We start from the raw sequence: 25,810 nt of genomic DNA, 5'->3' as shown, positions 1-25,810 counted from the left end.
TCGTGCGTGCGCAGGGCTGGCCTTTGTGCACAAGGCTGGGCTTGTAGGTGCGCGCAGGACTGGTCTTGTGCGTGCGCCCAGGACTGGCCTTTGTGCGTGAGCGTGGGGCTAGCCTTTGTGCGTGCGCACGGGGCTGGCCTTGTGCGTGCGCGTGGCTGGCCTCGTGCGCGAGGCTGGGTGTCTGGCCAGCCGGTTACTTTGGATGGGCAGGCCTGGTTGGCCATGCCTAGTCAGTTGAGTGCCTGGCCGGCTGGTTGAGGCTGTGGAGTCTTCAGGAACCTCACCTTGTCATTAAGCTTGACCCTTCATTAGCATTAATGGTGGGGGGGATTAAGTTTAACCCATCATGAGCATTAATGGTGGGTTGTCACATCATTCTTTCTCGGGAAGCGCATCCGAGGTGACCTCTAGCTTCTCTTGCAAGCTTCTCATTGTCTTCTCCTTCAAGTTTCGCACCCCCACTCCTTATATGTAGAGGTGGGGGGCTTTCTTTCATTCTTCACTTGGAAGAAATCTTTAGTGCTCTGCTCATTCCTGCTCTGGTTAGCCAAGCTCTGTTCAACTGAGCTCTATTCGGCAAAGCCTTGTCCGATTTGTTTCTGCTCTACTCCGCTCGGCTAAGTGACAATTAAGTCGTCTTCTGTTATTCATTTTGTGGCTTCTAGTAGCTCCTTTCTCCCCGTTGCTCAGGATCCCTTAGAGGATTCGACCACCAGTTTCGTTTCTGAGGACCCACAATCGGATTTGTCTGATGATTCGGGTTTGTTGTTTATGCACTGGGCCCTACAAAAAGTCCAATCATATCCTTAGAATGTTCGGGGCATCAGGCCCTACAAGAAGAACAAATCTGCCTCTACGCGACGGGTATATCACATCACTCTGCCGGGGGTAGGAGGGAGCTCGCGATCCTTAGGGTTGTCGGCTGCGGGCAGACCATCGTCTTCCCCCTCGGTGTCATCCTGATCATAGTCTGCCACACGGAACATCGGGTACTCACCATAGTTAACATCTGGGTAGGATCGGAGAGTCCAGTCCCACACCAGTGGCTCTAGTCAAACTGCTGAAGTAGTGTCAAGTATACCACCAAAGTGGCTCTAGTCAAACCATTGGAGTGGTTTTATTCGCTTTTCATTCATTTCCCATCCTTCCTTATTCATTCACACTCATCATTTATAGGGTCATGTATCATTTAGGTTCCTATTCATAACTACTAAAACATCCATCCATCAAGTGTTTAGAAACACAATATGCCAAAATCATGAATTCTATACTAGATATCATTATCAACATTGCATATACAATTATAAAATCATCTACAGTGATAGTTGCCACGGCGGTTAGGCGACCCAAGGCGGTGGAGAGGGGAAAAAATCAAGGCGACACTAATTAGGCGACCAAGGCGTCTAAGGCGCTTGCCTAGGCGACCAAGGTGCCCAAGTCGGCCAAGGAGGGTAATAATGCCCAATTGGCGCTGCCTTGACAACTATGATAACCATCGATTAATAATGCTTCCTTGACAACTTTTGCGTTCCGATCGTCCAATTAAAGTCGACCTTCCGAGGGTCCTTGTTCTTCAAAGAAAACCCCAAAAATTTAGGGTTCTTAACTTGGATCCTCAAACAAACTCGAAATCTCTTCAATCCAAGATAGGTTCTAATGGAAAACTTCACTTGTAAAATTCTGTTGTCACTGTTTTACCTACAGTGATAATACTTGCTGTGCTTAATATTGAACAAAGTCAATGGCTACTGAAAGCTAACAACCATGTATTTATTTCATAATAAGATCATACATCTTGAAACCTCTCCTAACATAGAGCTCCAAACATTTCAAAAACACTATTCTGACTAAGATAGAATCATAGTTGTCAAGGTGTTACCTAGGTAACACCTTGCGAGGGCCTTAAATTCTGGTGTCGCCTTGGTTGCCTAGGCGTCTCCTTGTTTTCCAACCCCTTCAACCGCCTTGATTCTCGCCTAAGCGCTTTAACAACTATGGACAGAATTGGAGTCATCGACTTGTAAAAATCATGGTTCGAGAACTCATTTCGTTTTGGTATTTCGGGCTGACTGAAATATTCGAAATTTCGGATATTTCGGTCAAAATATTGTATTTTTTCTGGTATATTTCGGTAGGTCATTTCGGTGGGTTTTAGGCCAAGTTAAGGCCTGAAACTTCATGGAAACCCTATTTTAGGCTATATAAACACATTTAAATGTTCAAATTACAAAAATAGTCACCCAAAATGGTGTTTTGGATGTGCACCATTGATTGGCAACGTACGGTCGAACCCTAATGTATAACTGTATAAGTATAACTTAGAGTCTTAGACTGCTTATACTTAGTTAATCACACATTTACATATACACATTGTACATTAAACAAGTAAATTGACTTGGAACTAAGTTGGAAACATAATGACTCATAAGTTAAGTCATAACTCATAAATCATAATATTAAGTACATATAACATAAGACATCAAGTCAATAACAAGTTAACAAATAACAACTTAAGAGTTAAGATTTAAGAAGATGATATCAAACATTCCAAATCACAATATCCCCAATTGTCCCCTACAAGTCAAGTAGTCATCATTCATCTCAAATGTTTACAAATTTGCTAATAATAACTACTCCGCCGTCCAGGATCAACCCCACTCATGGTCCGCTGGAGCCGACGTGTATTGCTCTCCGACTGTAGGACAAATGCATGCCACGTCATAGTCTGGGAGAAGAAGCGAGTGTAGTCATCCACAGTGACCATGTAAACTGCATCATCAACATGCTGAAGGTAACCTATCCTATGATATAGGTCACCAAACTGTGAAGAAGTACTACCCACTGATCCACTATGATATGAGTCATATGACGGCTCTGGGAGCATGTACGGGTACGGGTTGTACGGCTGCGGCTGGTGGGTTGGGTAGGAAAAGAAGTCATCCACAAAAGACGATCCACTATATCCCTGTGAGTGGGAGTCATACTCAAAACTGGGAATGGGTGGAGAAGATATAGGCTGCTGCCCCCAAGGGTACTGCCCAGACTGCCCTTTGCCATATGGATGTGAATGAGATGAACTATGCTCTGATTGTGCTGGAGATGGACTGCTGTCTACATGAAAAGATGGGGCACGAAAATGCCCACTCGATCTACTGTCTCTGTCGCCAATACTCAGTCCACCAACAGAGCCAGATAGGGCATCAATGTCCATAAGTTCAGCCTGCCTACTAGTACCACTACCACGACCACCAGGACGGGACTGGCCACGATGCTTTCTCTAGTAGGTCGAGGTGGACGATGTGGGCCGTGTGGCCGGTGTGGGGGCACGGATTGCCTCTTGCTGCTCTTGTACCACAAACGGGACTCGAGTTCCCTCATATGCTTGACCACCATCACCATCATCATCACGTCCATCATTACCTTCATCATCACCTCCATCATCACCACCATCTCCACCACCACTATCTCCACCACCACCGCCACCAGAGGACATAGACCAATCTTCATCCTCCTCATCAACACCACTAGTAGGCTGGAACGGTATAGGTGACGCGTCCCGTGCGTGTACCTCACCCTCTGCAGCCATGAAGTCATCCACATCAGCTTCTATCTGTTCAGCTATCATGGGGTCAGGCCTACCTCTAGGCTGATCTAACATTGGCCCACCTCTATCCCTCACCCAATCAACAATAGGATCATCATCTGACTCCACCTGGAAAATGTCGACGAGATCGATATTTTTCCTGATACCCTCTTGTCCCATGCGTATGTGTTGCATCTTCAACCTCAAATTATAATGCACATACACTAAGTCAGAGAGACGCTCAGAACCCAATCTATTTCTCCTCTTGGAGTGGATGAGAGAAAATGCACTCCAATTCCGTTCACAGCCAGATGCTGAACATGTCTCTGGGAGAGAACCTTGATTGCTATTTTTCTTAAATTGTCTGCCGAACCCCCATACAACGCCCACCATTCAGCTACATTACAACAAAAGACACATGTCACCTTCATTTCAAAAGAATAAGATATTGAATTGAGTAATGACTAATGAAGTAATGAGTACCGGCATCACCGCGTGTCCGGCCTTGCTCTACAGCATCGGTTTCAAAACTTCCCAATGCATCCCTAAAAGTCTTCAACTATAATCATTTGGAAAATATTTAAAATTAGTAATGACTCATTACTATTTAGTATTGAATTGAGTAATTCCAAATGAATTATAACTTATAAGACTCACCTCATTATTGCATATCGCCTGTAATTTACTATTCGGTTCTAACTTGGCAACTACTTCTTTGACTGCGTCAATAAGACTACTATTCAACCCAAGCCTATGACTGTATTGGTACTTGGGGTTCAAATAATATACTGAAATTGACATTACATATTGACTAGTTAGTAATATATCCTTCAAATTAACTTTAAAAGATGTAATTCCTTAAAAAACAAAGAGTGTACACTCACCAGCCTTATGCAGTGGATGCATAAGTTGATTTTCCATGTGCTCCTTGATAATTTTGAAAAAGTGTTTGCTACCTCGTGGATTTGCATTGTAAACACCTTCATTCATCAAGTCTATGGCAGCATATAGATGTGGCATGGTTGGTCCCTTGAGAGCAGAATCAACTATATGCAAAACCTTGACCACTGGGTCCAGAAGTTGTACCACTTTATGCAACTTTGACCAAAAGTCATCTGATGAAATGGTAGCTTGTGCTTCCCTACCACCATGGGTATTGGACCCATTCCAGTTGAACCAGTCTTCAGAAGCAAACATTGATCTCAATCCAGACTTCTTGGTCTCTATACTCTTGAGTGCAATGTAGTTGATGGCGAATCTAGTTATGCCTGGCCTCACTAAGTCACCCCTACACTTCTCCCTCAAGAGGTTTATGCAAACCCATGGTTGTAGACAAAGTTGGTCATTTGCCTTGCCTTTTCCACAAAATGTTGTACCAATTTGATCTTTCCCATGTCCTTTAACATGAGGTATATACAATGGGCAGCACATGGAGTCCAAAACAACCGGTACTTACTGTTTTGCATCAACCTCTCAACGGCACTCTTGTAGTTGCTTCCGTTGTCCGTTACAATTTGGACAATGTTCCCCACTCCTACATCTTCTACCACTTCCTTCAGCAATTTGTAGATATACTTTGCATCCTTTTTCTCCTTGGATGCATCAACAGACTTCAGAAAGACTATTCTCCCATCACAATACGCCATAAAGTTGATGATGGACTAACCATCACACATTATGCTCACCCCATAGTTCTCCCACAGTCCCTTCATTTCATTGATGTAGTCTTCAAGCTCTCTCTTCTGCTGAGGCAAATACACATTCATAATCTCATATGGGGTGGGCCCCTTATACCCTGGGCCAGCCTCAGCAATGGAATCTATCATAGTCTGATAAAAGGGGCCTTGTGCTGTATTTGCTGGGATGGTATGGTATAACATCCACTTAGCTATAGATTCCTTCACCATCCCCTTCAAATTTTTCTATGCTCCCTTGATTTTTGGTTGTTTGTTGCCTTTCTTTCTATAAACACTAGGTGCTTGGTGAAGTGCTGGGTCATCTCGTGGTGGTGGAGGCGGAGGCGGAGCTTCCCTCATACTCTGTGATCTCCTAAAGGGATTAGGTAACCCCACCTCCTCCACTACCACTAGCACCAGCTCTAGAGGTACCAGCTCCTCCACTACCACCAACTCTCTGTCTCTCCTGATCCTTATGATAACTGGTTCTGCTCATCATCTGTGCTCGTCTCCAATCCCTAGCCTCTCGCTTAGTCTCTATATCATCAGGAACATAGACATCATCACTGCTGTCATCATCATCATCACGATGGCCTGATTGGCCTCCCGCTGAACACCTCACTGCTTCCTCAAGTTCTACTCTTGCCTTCTCCCTCTGAGCCTTCCTCTTACTCCCTCCCTTCATGTAATCAATGACAGCCCTAGATACCTCCACAGGGACCATATGGCATGCGACCACTTTAGGAGAATTCCCAGCTAGATGTTTGAGTCTAGTAGCACCACCTCCCAAAAACTGCATGCGACAATAGTTGCATTGGGATTTTCTTTTATCCCCATCAATTGGAGTGCCATGCAACCATGCAATGTCACCCCTAGTGCGCCTGGGTGTGCTCCTCCCCCTGGGTCCGGGCCGGCTACCTTTGCCCCTCTTGCCTCTGGCTCTGTCATTTACCACGGTCTGCCATAATCGGACTCGTTTACTGTTGCATGAATAAAAGACAATTCATTAATCACTGAAGCACATCAATTCTTTTAGTTTAAATGTTTAAGAATTAAGATTTAAGCGCACTAACACTAGTATATAAGTATATAACTATTTAGTATTTTTCCCCTAACCCTCATATTTTTCTCATATTTAAAAATAATTTTTGTAAATATTTTTCAAATAATTATTGGCCTAGCACAACAAAATCGAAAAGATATGTAAATGGGCAGCAATTAAGAAGTATGTACAATTTACTTTTATATTTTTCAGTAATTTTAAAACAAAAACCTCATATTTTTTCTTTTTTTTTGCTATTTTTTTGAATTTTTTAAATATTTTTTATAATTTCCAAAAATTAAAATAATTAATTATTGGCAGAAAAATATTTTTGACACCGTGAGGCCGTAGATCAGCCAATGGTGTCTAACATATATTTAATTCATCACCATACAATATACATAACCCCTATTAATTTTTTATTTTTGTTGTAAATAAATCCAATTTTTTAAGCAGAAAAATAAAAAAATAATATATATACCAATAAAAAATTTCGACACCGTGAAGTCGTAGATCGGCTTCCGGTGTCTAACATATATTTATTTCATCACAAACAAACATATTGATCATGCATTTCCCTAAAAAAAATCAATTTTGAGAATATGGTTTTACCTGGAATAGTGGAAAGGCTTCACAGATGCGCTGAGAAGTTTGAATCTTGTGTTCTCCAAGTGGTTCCGGCGTAGATGCGGCAAGGATTCAAATGGGAAGTGGAAGAATGGAGAAGAAATGAGCAAAAATCAACCAAATATAAAAAACCAAGTAAAACCAGAGCTGTTTCTCAATTTCGAATTTCGACCGAGACTGACGAAATATGCTCTTTTATATAAAGCAGTTTGTCGAGAAATTCGAAATCTCGCGATATTTTGGAAACATCTCGAGATATCTCAAAATTTCGAGAATTTCGCTCGAGTTTTTGTACTTTTTCGATTCGAAGTGGCATTTAGTTTCTAGAAGCTCGAAATACCCGAAATTTCCAAAATCTCGATCGAGATTTTGCGAGATTTTGAACAATGGTAAAAATCATAAATCCATTCTCCCGAATTCAAATGACTTCAATCTTTTTCAAGAATTTATAAGACTCATTAAAGTTCATTCAGTCCAAAAATCAGATCAAAATTCAAAGTGTAAGTCCCACTGACACATCTCTCAAACATGGGTACAGAAAACTACCCTAACAGTGAGCTATTTGTGTGCACGAATTTATAAACATATCAAATGAACTTATTTCTTAATGAAATTCTTAGGAGAGATCATATAAGCACATAAATATACTCCTTATAACTTTTTTTATTTTTTAAGACCTTGAATCAATCCCTAACTATGGTAAACAACATGAACAATCTCGGACTATTGTTCTGTCCAACCTAGATATTTCAGAAACAAGAACAATGTATGCCTTACGTTTAAAGTTGTATCCGAATTTTCCATGCTTAAATTTAGAAAAACATCAATATAACATGAACAATGTATGCCTTAACTCATATAAAATTCATATTGTATCCTCAAGCATCAAAACCCTATTCTTCCATCCTCATTTATGGAATTTTCTCTCAAGAGACTAAAAATCAGAATGCAAGAATGAGAAACCCACCTTGTTGAAGAATACCAAGTCTTGCTCCTAGCTTTGGCCCTTCACTCCATCATACCCCAAGCTCCACTCCTCTAAATAGAACTTGGATCCCTTCCAAATTGCTCATTGATTTGCACTTTCGTCCCTCTCTTTTCTCTCTTCTCTCCTCCCCCTTTTCATCCTTACTCTCAAATGAAACCAAGCAAATATGGGAGAAGCATTCTACATATGGGAATAAAAGCACTTTGCATCTTACTTTCTTTGACTTTATCTCCCTTGAAATCTCTTTTATGCCCCTCCATTAACTCCTTCTTTCCGTATTTTATTATCTCCCCATTATCTTATTTCCCCAATGTAAATTCATTTAATAGCACAAGGTTCAAGGTTCATTTAGTTTATAGCTGGTCATTAGTTTATTTCTACACGTCATAGGTCCAAGGTTCAAATCTTATCAAATGCAATAAGGAGATTTTTGCTTTTCGTTTTGTTGCAAGGCTGATCCATTGAGGGTATAATATGAAAGTTACAAAGGGAAAGAATAAGATAGAGAGGGGGGAACAGTGGAACACTCCCATGTGTACGGATAAATGAGTTGTTATGCAAGTGGTTGGAGAAAGATAAGAAAAGATAAGAGAGAGATAGAGAAGGAAGAGAAGTGTGTGTAGGTTTGTGGAAAAGAGGGGCAATGTAATAGGGAGTATTTGATGGAGATAACATAATGGGCAAATAAGATAATGGGGAGATAAGATAATGGGGAGATAAAATAAAATACGGAAAGAAAGAGTTAATGGAGGGGCATAAAGGAGATTTCAGGGAGATAAAGTCAAACAAAGTAAGATGCAAAGTGCTTCTATTCCCATACGTAGAATGCTTATCCCATATTTGCTTGGTTTCATTTGAGAACAAGGAAGAAAAGGGGGAGGAGAGAAGAAAGAAAAGAGAGGGAAGAAAGTGCAAATCAATGAGTAATTTGGAAGGGATTCAAGTTCTACTTGGAGGAGTGGAGCTTGGGGGTATAATGGAGTGAAGGGCCAAAGCTAGGATCAAGACTTGGTATTCTTCAAAAAGGTGGGTTTCTCATTCTTGAATTCTGATTTTTAGTCTCTTGAGAGAAAATTCCATAAATGAGGATGGAAGAATTGGGTGCTTGAGGATACAATATGAATTTTATATGGGTTAAGGCATACATTGTTCATGTTATATTGATGTTTTTCTAAATTTAAATCATGGTAGAGAAGCATGGAAAATTCGGATACAAGAGGTGATGAGAGAGCAAGTAATTGATTTTCTTGTTTCTGAAATTTCTGGGTTGGACAAAACAATAGTCCGGAGATTGTTCATATTATTTACCATAGTTAGGGATTGATTTATGGTCTTAAAAATTATGAGTATATTTATGTGTTTATATGATCTCCTGAGATTCATTAAGAAATAAGTTCATTTGATGTGTTTATAAATTTGTGCACACAGACAAGTCACTGTTAGGGTAGTTTTTTGTACCCGAGATTGAGAGATGTGTCAGTGGAGCTTATACTTTGAATTCTGATCTGATTTTTTGACCGAATGAACTTTATTGAGTCTTATAAATTCTTGAAAAAGATTGAAGGCACTTGAATTCGGGAGAATGGATTTATGATTTATACAAATCGATGACTCCAATTCTGTCTTAGTCAGAATGGTGTTTTTGAAATGTTTGGAACTCTATGTTAGGAGAGGTTTCAAGAAGTTGATGGTCTGATTATGAAATAAATACATGGATGTTAGCTTTTAGTAGCCACTAACTTTGTTCAATATTAAGCACAGTAAGTATTTGTTTTGTACTTTTATATCACTGTAGGTAAAACAGTGACATAACAGAATTTTATGAGTGAAGTTTTCCACTAGAACCTATCTTGGATTGAAGAAATTTCGAGTTTGTTTGAGGATCCAAGTTAAGAACCCTAAGTTTTTGGAGTTTTCTTTGAAAAACAAAGACCCTCGGAAGGTCGACTTTAATTGGACGACCAGAATGCGAAAGTATTGGTAAGGAACTATTATTAATCGATGGTTATCACTGTAGATGATTGTATAAATGTATATGCAATGTTGATAATTATAGTATAGAATTCATGATTTTGCCATATTGTGTTTCTATACACTTGATGGATGGATGTTTTAGTAATTATGAATAGGAATGTAAATGATACATGACCCTATGAATGATGACTGTGAATGAATAAGGAAGGATGGGAAATGAATGAAAAACAAATAAACCACTCCAGCGGTTTGAATGGAGCCACTTTGGTGGTATGACTGATACTACTTTAGTAGTTTGACTGGAGCCACTTCGGTTGTATGATTGAAACCACTCTAGTGGTTTGACTGGAACCACCCTGTGTGGTATGATTGAAAGCCTACAGACTTATGGAAGACATAAACGAAAGATTGAAATGAAATGAATGAAAGGAGGAATGATAAAGTTAAATGAAACACTACCGAGTGACAAAATGATTGACTGAGTTATAGTAATTAACTAATTGACTGATTATGTTTCATATGATATGAAATGATGTCATGCTTACCATTTAAAAATGAAGTTTTATTGATTGTTATACTGTGAGCATGATCTATAAAGTTATTCCTTACTGGCCGTTAGCTCATTCCTCGAATGATTATCTTCTTATAGATAAGACAAGCATGAAGATTGATGATCTGAGCATCATTTTAGAGTCTATTACTTGAAATAGATAGAACTCTTTTGACGTAAAGGATATTTATTTTAAAGGAGGATCTCGAACCCGGATGACTATAAATATTTTAAAGTTTTGTGCCTCTCTTTGGAGAGTATGGATTGTAGACGATAGAGCCATCAGTACCATTTTTTGTGTTTTTAGATTGTTTTTTTTTTTGCTTATTGTTGTTTTAATTTTATACACTTTGATTATATTTAATGCTTAATCGAATGTTTTCCTGTGCGGTCCCGACTAGACTCTGGTGTCATGGGCCCCACCTGGTCCTTAGATCGGGGTCGTTACAGTCTATATATATATATATGAACACTATAACGAACTTATCAAGCAAGTCCTGAAATACTCGGTTCATCAAATCCATGAAAGTTGTAGGTGCATTTGTTAGCCCAAAGGACATCACTAGAAACTCATAATGGCCATAGTGAGTCTGAAATGCAGTTTTACTTACATCACTGTCTTTGATCTTCAACTAGTGGTAGCCGGATCGGAGATCTATATTTGAAAACACTCATGCACCTTGTAATTGGTCGAACAAGTTGTCAATCTTAGGGAGAGGATACCGGTTCTTGATTGCTAATTTGTTCCACTCACGGTAGTCTATGCACATGGTCATACTGTCGTCTTTCTTCTTAACAAGCAGTACCAGTGCGCCCCAAGGTGAGACACTGGGTCTGATGAAACCCTTCTTCAACAAATCCTGCAACTAAGTTTGCAACTCCTTCAGTGCGTTGGGCGCCATTCTATATGGTGCCTTCGATACAGGTGCCGACCCAGGTAACAAATCAATAACAAATTCTGTTTCCCGATCTGGGGGTAATCTAGTTAGGTCATCGGGAAACACATCTGGGTACTCTCGCACCACATCGACTTCTGACATTGGCCTAATCTTAGCCTCTGTATCTAAGACTGAGACTAGATATGCCTGGCATCCTTTGTTTAGTAGTTTCTTCGAAGTGCAAAGATAATCGGTTTCTTAACCTTCTTCAACTTAATTCCTTCAAAAACAAATTCTTCACTACCTTGCAGTCTGAACGTATGGCATCCCGGACTCTTTCACCATTAGGGCGGCAAGGGAAGGGGAGAGGGCCAGCTTTAGGAATCCACATGAGATGTTCCTCTACAAGGACCACTTGGAAGCTGGCCTTTGTTTGCCTTTTCATGGCTTCTATACTTTATTTTTTCGTTTCTATAAGTTAGCTCCCGCCCAATTCGCTCCCAATGTGTGGCGCTTGGTGATTGCCTTTCTCTTATTCTTCTCCCGACATAAGAGGAGGGTGAACTTGAGTCTGTTCGCCCACTCTTTCACCCTGTATAGCCTTCCCGAGGGTGATGGTTGGTATTATTTCTGTCAACAGGATGGGATAAAAATCCTTAATAAGCTTAAATCATCTATCCATGGGTGGAAGAGACGGTTCTTCTATGTGAGATCTGAGAACGGGTTTCCCTTTAGTACCTTGTGGGGCGCCGAGGTGAACGAGAGGAGGTAACTTGATGCCGAGGATGAAGCTTCACTCGCCTTGGCTAGGACTGGTAGTGGATAGTGCCTTTACTCGTACGAGATTGAGGATGAGTCTTTGTTGGTCCGATTTGGGTTGAGCGCTGGTGAGCTTTTAGGTTATCTTCCTTTGCATGCTTTATTAGTAACGATATTGTCCTAACCTTTTCTCCTTCGAATTTTCGCAGTGGTGATTGATTCAGAGAAGTACCTGGCCGCGCTGGCTGCTCGCTAAGCTAAGAAAGGCGGGAAACGGGCTCGTATCGATGAGCCAGCCGTCGAGGAGAGCTCTCTCTCACCTGCTCGCTCCACACCTTGTACAGCTGTGCTCTGCCTTTCTATCCCTGGTTCGACTTCGAGTGGTGGTCCGTCACAGCTGCCGTGGGACGAGGCATCTCAGTTCATTCGTAATGAGGTGCTCTTCAATCCCGGTTAGGTTGTGAAGGATGACAACACCACTCTGGGGGATCCTAGGGTCGCCAGGGAGATCGTTTTAAGGAGTCGTCTTCCCAAGGATATTAAGGCTTGAAGAGCAATACAAATGGAATGGCCGCCGCTAGGGCATACTCCGCGATGGCTGGAGTGAGTTATCTCTCTTCTTTGGTTCCGTTCGTACTTTTTCCTCACCTTTCCTGACTTCGTTATCGTTACCGTTTTGCCCCAGGCCCTACTATACACTGCAGATGTGACCACTCGGCTTGAGGAGATGACTATCCTATATGATCGCGCGGCCGAGGAAAAGCTTGCTCTTGCTAAGGAGCGGGATAATCAGGGGAAGCAGATCGGGTCCCTGGAGAAGGAGATGAGGAAGTGGCGCAAGGACTTCGAGAGGCAGCTCAGAAAGCTTTCCGCGAAGGCGGTGAAAGACAAGGAGGCTACAGTGCGAGAGGCAGTTGAGGAATTCAAGGGGTCTGAGGAATTTGCTCGAATGGTCGCTAAGGAAGGGGCAGATGCCTTCCTGTAGGGAGGTACACTGGTGTGGGACTGGACTCTCCGATCCTACCCAGATGTTAACTATGGCGAGTGCCCAATGTTCCGTGTGGCGGACCATGATCAGGATGACGCCGAGGGGGAAAGACCAGCTAGCCGATGGTCTGCCCGCAGCCGACAACCCTGAGAATCGCGAGCTCCCTCCTACCCCCGGCCAAGTGATGTGATATGCCCGTCGCGTAGAGGCAGTGTTATTTCTTCTTGTAAGGCCTAATGCCCCAAACTTTCTAGTCGAAAACTTCACTTGTAAAATTCTGTTATGTCACTATTTTTACCTACAGTGATATAAAAATACAAAATAAATATACTTACTGTGCTTAATATTGAACAAAGTTAGTGGCTACTAAAAGCTAACATCCATGTATTTATTTCATAATCAGACCATACATCTTGAAACCTCTCCTAGCATAGAGTTCCAAACATTTCAAAAACACCATTCTGACTAAGACAGAATCGGAGTCATCGACTTGTAAAAATCAATCATAAATCCATTCTCCCGAATTCAAATGACTTCAATCTTTTTCAAGAATTTATAAGACTCATTAAAGTTCATTCAGTACAAAAATCAGATCAAAATTCAAAGTATAAGTCCCACTGACACATCTCTCAAACATGGGTACAAAAAACTACCCTAACAGTGAGCTGTTTGTGTGCACGGATTTATAAACATATCAAATGAACGTATTTCTTATTGAAATTCTCAGGATATCATATAAGCACATAAATATATTCCTCATAATTTTTTTATTTTTTAAGACCATGAATCAATCCCTAACTATGGTAAACAACATGAATAATCTCGGACTATTGTTCTGTCCAACCTAGAAATTTCAGATACAAGATAATCAATTACTTGCTCTCTCATCACCTCTTGTATCCAAATTTTCCATTCTTAAATTTAGAAAAACATCAATATAACATGAACAATGTATGCCTTAACCCATAAAAAATTCATATTGTATCCTCAAGCATCAAAACCCTATTCTTCCATCCTCATTTATGGAATTTTCTCTCAAGAGACTAAAAATCAGAATGCAAGAATGAGAAACCCACCTTGTTGAAGAATACCAAGTCTTGATCCTAGCTTTGGCCCTTCACTCCATTCATACCCCAAGCTCCACTCCTCCAAATAGAACTTGAATCCCTTCCAAATTGCTCAATGATTTGCACTTTCTTCCCTCTCTTTTTTCTTCTCTCCTCCCCCTTTTCTTCCTTACTCTCAAATGAAACCAAGCAAATATGGGAGAAGCATCCTACATATGGGAATAAAAACACTTTGCATCTTACTTTGTTTGACTTTATCTCCCTTGAAATCTCTTTTATGCCCCTCCATTAACTCCTTTCCATATTTTATTATTTCCCCATTATCTTATTTCCCCAATGTAAATTCATTTAATAGCACAAGGTTCAAGGTTCATTAGTTTATTTCTACAGGTCATAGGTCCAAGATTCAAATCTTATTAAAAGCAATAAGGAGCTTTTTGCTTTTCGTTTTGTTGCAAGGCTGGTCCATTGAGGGTATAATATGAAAGTTACAAAGGGAAAGAATAAGATAGAGGGGGGAACAGTGGAACACTCCCATGTGCACGGATAAATGAGTTGTTATGCAAGTGGTTGGAGAAAGATAAGAAAAGATAAGAGAGAGATAGAGAAGGAAGAGAAGTGTGCGCGTAGGTTTGTGGAAAAGAGGGGCTAAGGCCATTAAGTTAAAGAAAAAGAGTGAAGAGGAGCAACGTAATAGGTAGTATTTGATGGAGATAAGATAATGGGGAAATAAGATAATGGGGAGATAAGATAATGGGGAGATAAATAAAATACGGAAAGAAAGAGTTAATGGAGGGGCATAAAGGAGATTTTAAGGGAGATAAAGTCAAAGAAAGTAAGATGCAAAGTGCTTTTATTCCCATACGTAGGATGCTTCTCCCATATTTGCTTAGTTTCATTTGAGAGCAAGAAAGAAAAGGGGAAGGAGAGAAGAGAGAAAAGAGAGGGAAGAAAGTGCAAGTCAATGATTTGAAAGGGATTCAAGTTCTACTTGGAGGAGTGGAGTTTGGGGGTATAATGGAGTAAAAGGCCAAAGCTTGGATCAAGACTTGGTATTCTTCAAAAAGGTGGGTTTCTCATTCTTGAGAGAAAATTTCATAAATGAGGATGGAAGAATAGGGGTTTGATGCTTGAGGATACAATATGAATTTTATATGGGTTAAGGCATACATTGTTCATGTTATATTGATGTTTTTCTAAATTTAAATCATGGTAGAGAAACATGAAAATTCGGATACAAGAGGTGATGAGAGAGCAAGTAATTGATTTTCTTGTTTCTGAAATTTCTGGGTTGGACAAAACAATAGTCCAAGATTGTTCATGTTGTTTACCATAGTTAGGGATTGATTCATGGTCTTAAAAATTATGAGGAGTATATTTATGTACTTATATGATCTCCTGAGCTTCATTAAGAAATAAGTTCATTTGATATGTTTATAAATTCGTGCACATAGACAGGTCACTGTAGGGTAGTTTTCTGTACCCGAGATTGAGAGATGTGTCAGTGGGACTTATACTTTGAAGTTTGATCTGATTTTTGGACTGAATGAACTTTATTAAGTCTTATAAATTCTTGAAAAAGATTGAAGTCATTTGAATTCGGGAGAATGGATTTATGATTTCTATAAGTCGATGACTCCAATTCTGTCTTAGTCAGAATTGTGTTTTTGAAATGTTTGGAAAATTATGAGTATATTTATGTGCTTATATGATCTCCTAAGCTTCATTAAGAAATAAGTTCATTTGATATGTTTATAAATTCGTGCACATAGACAGTCACGTAGTAGGGTAGTTTTCGTACCCGAGATTGAGAGATGTGTCGATGGGACTTATACTTTGAAGTTTGATCTGATTTTTGGACTGAATGAACTTTATTAAGTCTTATAAATTCTTGAAAAAGATTGAAGTCATTTGAATTCGGGAGAATGGATTTATGATTTCTACAAGTCGATGACTCCAATTCTGTCTTAGTCAGAATTGTGTTTTTGAAATGTTTGAAACTGTTAGGAGAGGTTTCAAGATGTATGGTCTGATTATGAAATAAATACATGGATGTGCTTTTAGTAGCCACTAACTTTGTTCAATATTAAGCACAGTAAGTATTTGTTTTGTATTTTTATATCACTGTAGGTAAAACAGTGACATAACAGAATTTTACAAGTGAAGTTCTCCACTAGAACCTATCTTGGATTGAAGAGATTTCGAGTTTGTTTGAGGATCCAAGTTAAGAACCCTAAGTTTTTGGGGTTTTCTTTGAAGAACAAGGACCCTCGGAAGGTCGACTTTAATTGGACGATCAGAACGCGAAAGTATTGATAAGGAAGCATTATTAATCGATGGTTATCACTGTACTGTAGATGATTGTATAAATGTATATGCAATGTTGATAATTATAGTATAGAATTCATGATCTTGCCATATTGTGTTTCTATACACTTGATGGATGGATGTTTTAGTAATTATGAATAGGAACGTTATACATGACCCTATGAATGATGACTGTGAATGAATAAGGAAGGATGGGAAATGAATGAAAAACAAATAAAACACTCCAGTGGTTTGAATGGAGCCACTTTGGTGGTATGACTGATACTACTTCAGTAGTTTAACTGGAGCCACTTCGGTTGTATGATTGAAACCACTCCAGTGGTTTGACTGGAGCCACCCTATGTGGTATGATTGAAAGCTTACAGACTTACGGAAGACATAAACGAAAGACTGAAATGAAATGAATGAAAGGAGGAATGATAAAGTTAAATGAAACACTACCGAGTGACAAAATGATTGACTGAGTATGTTTCAAATGATATGAAATGATGCCATCCTTACCATTTAAAAATGAAGTTTTATTGATTTTTATATTGTGAGCATGATCTATAAAGTTATTCCTTACTGATGAGATAAACAAGAAGATTGATGATCTGAGGATCATTTTTGGAGTCTATTACTTGAAATAGATGAACTCTTTTGACGTAAAGGATATTTATTTTGAAGGAGGGTCTCGAACCCGGATGACTGTAAATATTTTAAAGTTTTGTGCCTCTCTTTGGAGAGTATGGATTGTAGACGATAGAGCCATCAGTACCATTTTTTAAGTTTTTAGATTGTTGTCTTCTGCTTATTGTTGTTTTAGTTTTATACACTTTGATTATATTGAATGCTTGATCGAATGTTTTCCTTACTGGGCGTCAGCTCATTCCTCGAATGATTATCTTCTTACAAATGAGACAAAGGATATTTATTTTAAAGGAGGGTCTCGAACCCAGATGACTGTAAATATTTTAAAGTTTTGTGCCTCTCTTTGGAGAGTATGGATTGTAGACGATAGAGCCATCAGTACCATTTTTTTAGTTTTTAAATTGTTTTCTTTTGCTTATTGTTGTTTTAATTTTATACACTTTGATTATATTGAATGCTTGATCGAATGTTTTCCTGTGCGGTCCCGACTGGACTCTAGTGTCATGGGCCCCACCTGGTCCTTAGATCGGGGTCGTTACAATCTATATATATATGAACACTATAACGAACTTATCAAGCACGTCCTGAAATACTCGGTTCATCAAATCCATGAAAGCTGTAGGTGCATTTGTTAGCCCAAAGGACATCACCAGGAACTCATAATGGCCATAGCGAGTCTGAAATGTAGTTTTACTTGCATTACTGTCTCTAATCTTCAATTGGTGGTAGCCGGATTGGAGATCTATTTTTGAAAACACTTGTGCACCTTGTAATTGGTCGAACAAGTTGTGAATCTTAAGGAGAGGATACCGGTTCTTGATTGTTAATTCGATCAGTACCATTTTTTTAGTTTTTAAATTGTTTTCTTCTGCTTATTGTTGTTTTAATTTTATACATTTTGATTATATTGAATGCTTGATCGAATGTTTTCCTGTGCGGTCCCGACTGGACTCTAGTGTCATGGGCCCCACCTGGTCCTTAGATCGGGGTCGTTACAATCTATATATATATGAACACTATAACGAACTTATCAAGCACGTCCTGAAATACTCGGTTCATCAAATCCATGAAAGTTGTAGGTGCATTTGTTAGCCCAAAGGACATCACCAGGAACTTATAATGGCCATAGCGAGTCTGAAATGTGGTTTTACTTGCATCACTGTCTCTAATCTTCAACTGGTGGTAGCCGGATTGGAGATCTATTTTTGAAAACACTCGTGCACCTTGTAATTGGTCGAACAAGTTGTGAATCTTAAGGAGAGGATACCGGTTCTTGATTGTTAATTTGTTCAACTCACGGTAGTCTAGGCACATGCCCATACTGTCGTCTTTCTTCTTGGCAAACAGTACCGGTGCACCTCAAGGTGAGACACTGGGTCTGATGAAACCCTTCTTCAACAGATCCTCCAACTGAGTTTGCAACTCCTTCAGTTTGCTGGGCGCCATTATATATGGTGCCTTCGATACAGGTGCCGACCCAGGTAACAAATCAATAACAAATTCTGTCTCCCGATCTGGGGGTAATCCAGTTAGGTCATCGGGAAACACATCTGGGTACTCTCGCACCACATCGACTTCTGACATTGGCCTAATCTTAGCCTTTGTATCTAAGACTGAGACTAGATATGCCTGACATCCTTTATTTAGTAGTTTCTTCGAAGTGCAGAGATAATCAGTTTCTTAACCTTCTTCAACTTAATTCCTTAAAAATCAAATTCTTCACTACCTTGCGGTCTGAGCAAAATTTTCTTTTCAGCGCACAGCATGCTTGCTCTGATTGCTGACAACCAATCCATGCCAAGTAATACATCAAAATCTATGATGTCAAGTTGGATCAAGTGGGCTATCATGTCTCGACCACAGATCTGCACTGGACATGGTTCATATACAGTATCTAACTCCACAACTATCCCTGTAGGAGTACTGACCGATAATCCCAGTAATAGCTTCTTCTGTTGGAATTTAAGTGCAAATGCAGGTGAAACAAATGAATGAGTGGCTCCAGAATCAATCAAGACATGTGCAAGTGTTAGGGAAATAGAAACAACACCTGTAACAACGCCGGGAGTTGCCTCTGCTTCATCAACTATCACCGCATGGACTTGCCCTTGAGGCCTGCTCCTTTGCTGGCGTTGTACCAATCGCCAAGCTTATGGTTATCTGGGGTTCTGGCCACCCTGTATTCTCGGAGGATGTAGGCAAACTCTAGCCATATGCCCCAACTGATTACAATTATAGCATCGCTGAAGTAGTAGTAGAAGCAATAGAAGAAGAAGTTGTCGCATCAGGTTTGCGAGACTGGAGTGATGCCGGGTTATAATAGGGTACCCTGGGAAACTTGCTTGGTCCCCTATAACCTCCATACTATATCGGCCTTTTGCCCGTGCCATACTGTCGAGTAAACGTCTCTCTCTGCTTATCTTTAATCAGCTTAGCAAGCTGAACGAAACTTATAACCTCCATACTGCATCGGCCTTTTGCCCGTGCCATACTGTGAAGTAAACGTCTCTCTCTGCTTATCTTCAATCAGCTTAGCAAGCTGAACCACCTGTGCATAGCTTTGAGTCTGATGACCCACAAGTAACAATACCAATAGTGAGCCTCAAACCTTTCTCAAACCTCTTTGCCTTCTCTCTATCTATTTGTAAATGTAACTGAGCAAAGTATAATAGCCCCTCGAACTGTTGTTGATACTCCAGAACAGATCGAACCCCTTGAAACAGATTCATAAATTCGTTCTCCTTACTGTCCCACACACTCTGAGGAAAATAATTTTTGAAGAAAGCTTTAAAAATGTGGAGTCATGGAACTAAAACTCGCGAGATCAAAATCTTGGTTTTTTCCATGGTCGAGACGAGATGTATGCCGAGTTAAAAAATTACAATATCTCGATCGAGTCGAGATCTCGGGATCTCGGCCCAACCCAGATTTCGACCATTTTTGCCTTTTAAAAGTTCCAGAACTCGTGAGTTCTCTGTCGAGTTCTACTGAGACTACCATTTTGGTATACAAACCTATCTATGCAAAGCTTAGTATACAGACACAGGACAGACACTTATTTATGCCTAATATCATTTAAGTAAATGTTTGTATTTCATTTACTTAAGATATTATTCATAAATAAGCAAATACCCTCTATTTGAATCCAATAAAAATAGTTAAAAAATCAAATTCCAAAAGGAAGAAAAATCAACCCCCCAATTCAAGAACAAAAACTGGATTTTTGGCGGTAGGTGCAATTTTCAACTTTCTAATGTTGGGGTTTTTCTAAAATCTAAAAATTTCATAAATCTTGATATGGTAAAGCATTGCTAAAAACCAAAATTGCAGTAAAATATTCATTTGTTTTGATGTCCAAAAAAATATTTTCATTCAGACCTTTGAAATTCTTTGTTGCCTATGCAATTAAGGAAGCTTGACATTTTGTCATCATCTTACTAAAGAACAAAAACTTTATTATCTCAATAGCCTTTGAAAAGACAAAACCGGCAACACCACCTTCTTGACTTTATTCAAGTTACAACATGGCAATTCTTCACCTTGACTTGAATTCTCAAATGCTCAATCAATCTTCTCTAAGTGTCTCCACATCAGCCTCCAATGGGGCTCTCTCGTGCTACTAACACTGATGAAGTCCAACAAGTGCTTGAACTTGGCTATCTGAATGGGCTTGGTCATCATATCTTTCGGATTTTCTGTTGTTGGGATCTTTTTCACTGCAATTCCTCCTAAAGAGATTTTATCTCGAATGAATTAAACTCTAACATCAATGTGCTTGGTTCTTTCATGATACATCTAGTTCGTGGACAGATGCATGGCACTCTTTGGCTATCGCAATACATACTAGTCTGGTCTTGTTGTAAACCCAAATCACCAACCAAACCTCTCAGTCACAAAACGTCCCTTACTGCCTCTGTTGCCGCTATATACTCAGCTTATGTTGTAGACAAGGCAACTACAGATTGTAATGTTGTCTTCCAACTAATGGAACAACCAGAGAGAGTGAAAACATAACCTGTTAGAGATATTCTTTTATCTAGGTCTCCAACAAAATCAGAATTAACAAAACTAACGACATGTCCATTGGAATCACTGTTCCTGTCATACACCAAGCCCATTCCAGTAGCCAAGTTCAAGTACTACTTGGACTTAACCAGTGTTAGTAGCACATGAGAGCCTAATTGGGGGCTGAGGTGGAAATAGCTAGAGAAGATTGATTTTGAGCATGTGAGAATTCAAGTCAAGGTGGAGAATTGTCATGTTGTGACTTGAATAAAGTAAAAAAGGTGGTGTTGCCAGTTTTGTCTTTTCAAAGGCTATGGAGATAAAATAAAGTCTTCATTCTTTAATAAGATGAAGACAAATGTAAAACTTCCTTAATTGCATAGGAGACAAAGAATTTCAAAGGTCTTGGACGGTGCATCCCAAAGGAGAAAAAGGAGAGTCCATGATATGTGGGCATTTAGTATACACAGACGGATGGAGAACTTAAGGAGATGATACATGTTGTACATTTCCATTTCCTCACCTATAATTAGGGGGAGGGGATTGATCCAAAGCAAAACAGCAGGTACAAAACAACCCAAGCATAGAATATAGAATGTTCTTGTATTATTTCTGTTTGAGAGGTAGGAAGAGTTCAGTAGGTGTATTTGGGACTTTGGGATAGTGTGAGAGAGTGTTCTTGTATTCTCCAATTCCTTGATGGTGAAATCATCTTGCTGTCTTCTCCCGTGGACGTAGGCTAAAAGCCGAACCACACAAATCCTCGTCTCTTGTGTGAGTTTTTTTTTTTTGCATCATTTTTTCGTGCCATTAAGACCCACCCTCACTTAGTAGGCGATTTCTGCTCTTTTTCTTGCATCATTATAAACTGCAGTGCCTTGCAGTTCGGGCCTGAGAGCTCGACATGTGGAAAGATGCTTCATCCAACGGTGCGAGCTTGAGAAAAAAAAAAACTGGGTCAATCGAACTCGTACCGTTGGATGAAGCACCTTCCACGTGTTGGTCTCTCAGACCCGAACTGCAAGGAACTGCAGTTTATCCCTGTTTACCTTACTCTTAACAATTCTACAAACATATGTTACCCAGGTAAGACAAGGAGATGAAACTGGAGTAACAGATTTGTTCTGTCTCCTTTTTCGAAAGTTTATGTAGGTAACATAGCTTGGAGTCAAGCTAATAAGGGGATGCAATAAATCTCAATCCATTATCTTCTTCAATCTTTGAATGAAAAAAAAATTATTCAGGCTGTTGCATGTGCAACTTAAACAGCAATTGTTGCTTAAGTCAATTTGTTCTCACATTTCCTTGGTCAGTTTTTTGAGATGATAATGTAATTTCTTTATAATGTAAACCAGACTAGAGGTTGAACCAGAGAAAATCCGGTACCTTTTTTCACGATTTTTTTACAGGTTTTGGGGAGAAAATAATCAAAACAGGCAAGCTGAACCAAAAGATAAAGCAGTTCCTTTTCAGGTTCAACTGCTAGTTCGATTCGGTTTTAAACACTATGATGGCATATATGTACATTGTGTCGAGAATACTTTACCAGGTTATAGGAGTTGGAATCAAATGGGAATGATTGTACTTAAATTTGACTTTTTCAGTTTTAGCCCCATAGGTGCTGCTGCTGTTTGGTGCCGATATGATATGCACTCTTGAGGACCTCAAGTCACTCCTACAATTTGCTTTCAAGTGCAAAATGTCATTCTTAAGTTGTATCCATATACCAGGGGACACAAGTTGGTTCTGGTGTCTCTTGGTTCACATTCATTTCTATGAATTGGATGAAAATCCTAAATTTGGTTAATGGCTTTTCTTTCGATCAGTTTGTGAGACCACTAAATTGTCATACATTTGGTTTACTATTTACATGCAAGCTGAAAAAACTATACGATTATGTATTCTTAATGTTGTTGGGTGCTCAACCCTTTTTTTTTCCCCCTTGAATTTGTCAGACTTTTTAATGAATTTTAGTGTTTTTCCTTCCACTGCGATGGTTTATAGGTTGAACATGTGATAAGAGAGCAGAATGTTATGGAAGCAAACGAGATCATTGAACTATTCTGTGAACTAGTTGTGGTGCGACTTTCAGTCATTGCAAAGCAAAGGTTACTATGTGCTTTATAAACCTTCAAGCTCCAATTCATCATTTACTTTTTTAAAAGTGTTTTCCTAATTAGGATCCATATCATTGCAGGGAATGCCCAGCCGATCTGAAAGAAGGAATCACCAGCTTGATATTTGCCGCTCCGAGGTGCTCAGATATCCCAGAACTACTGCAAATTCGAAATATTTTTGAAAAGAAATATGGAAAAGAGTTTGTATGTGCAGCAACAGATTTACGGCCCAATTGTGGTGTGAATCGCATGGTAAGTTCTCTGTCCTAGTCTGGCAGTTGTGTTGCAGAATTATCCACTTGTTAATAAAAAGCCCAAGGCATCTCGGTTCTGTTCAAGTCTTAAGGTGGTACTAAAAGGTTCTATTAACAGGTTGGGGTTGCCTGAATTAAAAAACAGAGAGCTGATGGTTTCAGATTGCATTAAAATTTTTCAAATAGAGCGTGTTAGGCCATGTCTAAATAGATCATAACCTGTTGTGATCTCTCGTTCACAGTATATGCAAGCACAAACGCCTTACATGTATGATGGTAGTATTATCTCAATGTCCTCTATCTCATGGGTCCTCTGACATGTCTCGAGCCATGAATACATGGACGAGATCAGTTCATAACTGGGTTGTTTAGATCTAGTAGTACTGATCGGATAATTATAGGGGAGTCTGCATATAGAAGAACCTGTCACTTTGGATGTCTATCGATCTTGGGTGACTTTATCAGATTGTGCTAGATAAGGCTGTCTGATGGAACAGATTCATTAGAAGCTCCTAGGGTTAAATTTATTTTATTTCCCTTTTTAAATAGTTTGCTTGTGAATTACTTACAAACTACTTGTCCTCTTATGCATCTCTGCTTTGTGTTTTGTTTTTTCATAAAGCTTATCGAGAAACTTTCAGTCAGAACAACTACTGGTGAAGTAAAGTTGAAGGTTATGAAGGAAATAGCTAAGGAATATCAGATTGAATGGGATACGACAGAGTCTGAGAAGGAGCTTCTGAAACCTCCCGAGGAGCTGATAGTATTTCTCTCTCTCTCTCTCTCTCTCTCTCTCTCTCTCTCTCTCTCACACACACACACACACACACACGCACACGCATGCTTACATTGCTAGTAGAAATTCAGTTTCCATTCAATTATCATTGAAGAAGAATTCTTGGTTTGTGTAGGAGGGACCACGTACATTTGTAAGTGCAACCAGCATGCCTCTGAAGCCTATATCATCACGAGGTGTTGAGCTAAATAGGCCTACTAACAGGTAAGCTATACTGTTGGATCTAGACAATTGAATATTTTTGAATAAAAAAGGAACTCACGTCATGTTCATGTTGACCCTCCACCTAGATTAACCAATGATGAAGAAAAAGATGGAGATATATCCACCATGCATTTCAAGAACTCTGCTTTAGCTGCTCTAGCAGCTGCAGAGTCTGCAAAGAAAGCAATAGCTGCTGCACAAGCTGCTGCATATCTGGCCAATAAGAACTCTCATCAGCCAGTTGATTTTGATCATATTGTGGATGATTTCAACAATCCAAAATCCAGCAAATCCACTGGTGCTTTTTTCATGCCAAATGATCTACCAGTAGAACCTGAGAGGAACAGAGATGATCAACCAGAGCCTCCAGGGAGATTCCATGCATCACAGAGTCTCACCAGGCCATATTCCTTGCATGATGAGAGGACTCTTCCCACAGATTTGAATGAGAAAAGGGTTCATAGGAGGCATAGCTACAATGTCCCTCCTGCACATACAGACATAAAGTTTGATGATTCAGATGGGTTTGACTCAGACTATGATGAGGAGATTGAGGTAGAAACACCTTCAAGTGGCAGTTGCCCACCACCCAATAGGGTTGCTCCACCACCTCCTTCTCACTCTTGTCAACCTGGTGATGGGATGGGAACTGATTATGCTGGTTTACGCATAAGTGATCCTGCTCCACACCTTCATCCTAATCTGCCAGATTACGATGCAATTGCAGCTCGCTTTGAAGCTCTTAAGTTCCGCAGATGATGAACTGAAATTTTAGTTAATTTTTTGTCATATGTTTATATATATATACTAGCAAACTTCAAAGTGCAAATGACCGTGTAGGCATTTGTTATGTGGCGGAAGAGGAATTGTCTAGAATTAAACAAAATGTACTTCAATTATATGAAGCAGTTATTTTTATTTAAATTAAATAACAATATTGATTCAGGAAATATATTGATTAACTTAATTACATTAGTATTATCATTCTTATATTATATTAAAAGAGAGAGATCTAGGGGGAGGGGGGGCTTAATGACATACTCAGGATCTTAGTTTCACGACTAATTAATCAAAAGACTTTATTTTTCTTTTGACTGTTTTCTTTTCATACTCTGATTACGTCATTCTTTTGTGTATGGTTGGTGAAGCCTATCGGATTCAGGGGATCCAGTTCAGGAGGAAAATGTGGTTGCAGGGATTGTGAGAATTCTTCTAGGGGTTGGGAGAGGTATCCTAGTTCTCGCAGGGAAGGTTGCAAATTCAGGTCTACAATGGAATCCAAAGGTAAAGAGCTACACCATTCTCATATGAAAAGGCAATCAACAACCAATAGAGTGGGAGTAA

The 25,810-nt window shown here is 39.6% G+C and overlaps 1 protein-coding gene across 1 annotated transcript in view; it reads left to right on the top strand.

The window, feature by feature from the left end:
- The window catches only part of LOC122661629, a 28,976-nt gene extending 3,708 nt beyond the window's left edge, over window positions 1-25,268 (top strand). The window contains exons 3-7 of the mRNA XM_043857087.1: window positions 23,100-23,203; window positions 23,293-23,464; window positions 24,089-24,229; window positions 24,378-24,466; window positions 24,553-25,268. Coding sequence (XP_043713022.1) covers window positions 23,100-23,203; window positions 23,293-23,464; window positions 24,089-24,229; window positions 24,378-24,466; window positions 24,553-25,225 — 1,179 coding nt within the window. The 3' untranslated portion in view covers window positions 25,226-25,268. The remainder of the gene's footprint in view (window positions 1-23,099; window positions 23,204-23,292; window positions 23,465-24,088; window positions 24,230-24,377; window positions 24,467-24,552) is intronic.
- The last annotated feature ends 542 nt before the right edge of the window (window positions 25,269-25,810 follow it).

The sequence above is a fragment of the Telopea speciosissima genome, chromosome 5 (genome assembly GCF_018873765.1).
Source record: "Telopea speciosissima isolate NSW1024214 ecotype Mountain lineage chromosome 5, Tspe_v1, whole genome shotgun sequence".
NCBI lineage: Eukaryota > Viridiplantae > Streptophyta > Magnoliopsida > Proteales > Proteaceae > Telopea > Telopea speciosissima.
Note: the sequence above shows the minus strand (reverse complement) of the source record. Positions and strands in the feature narration are given on the sequence as shown.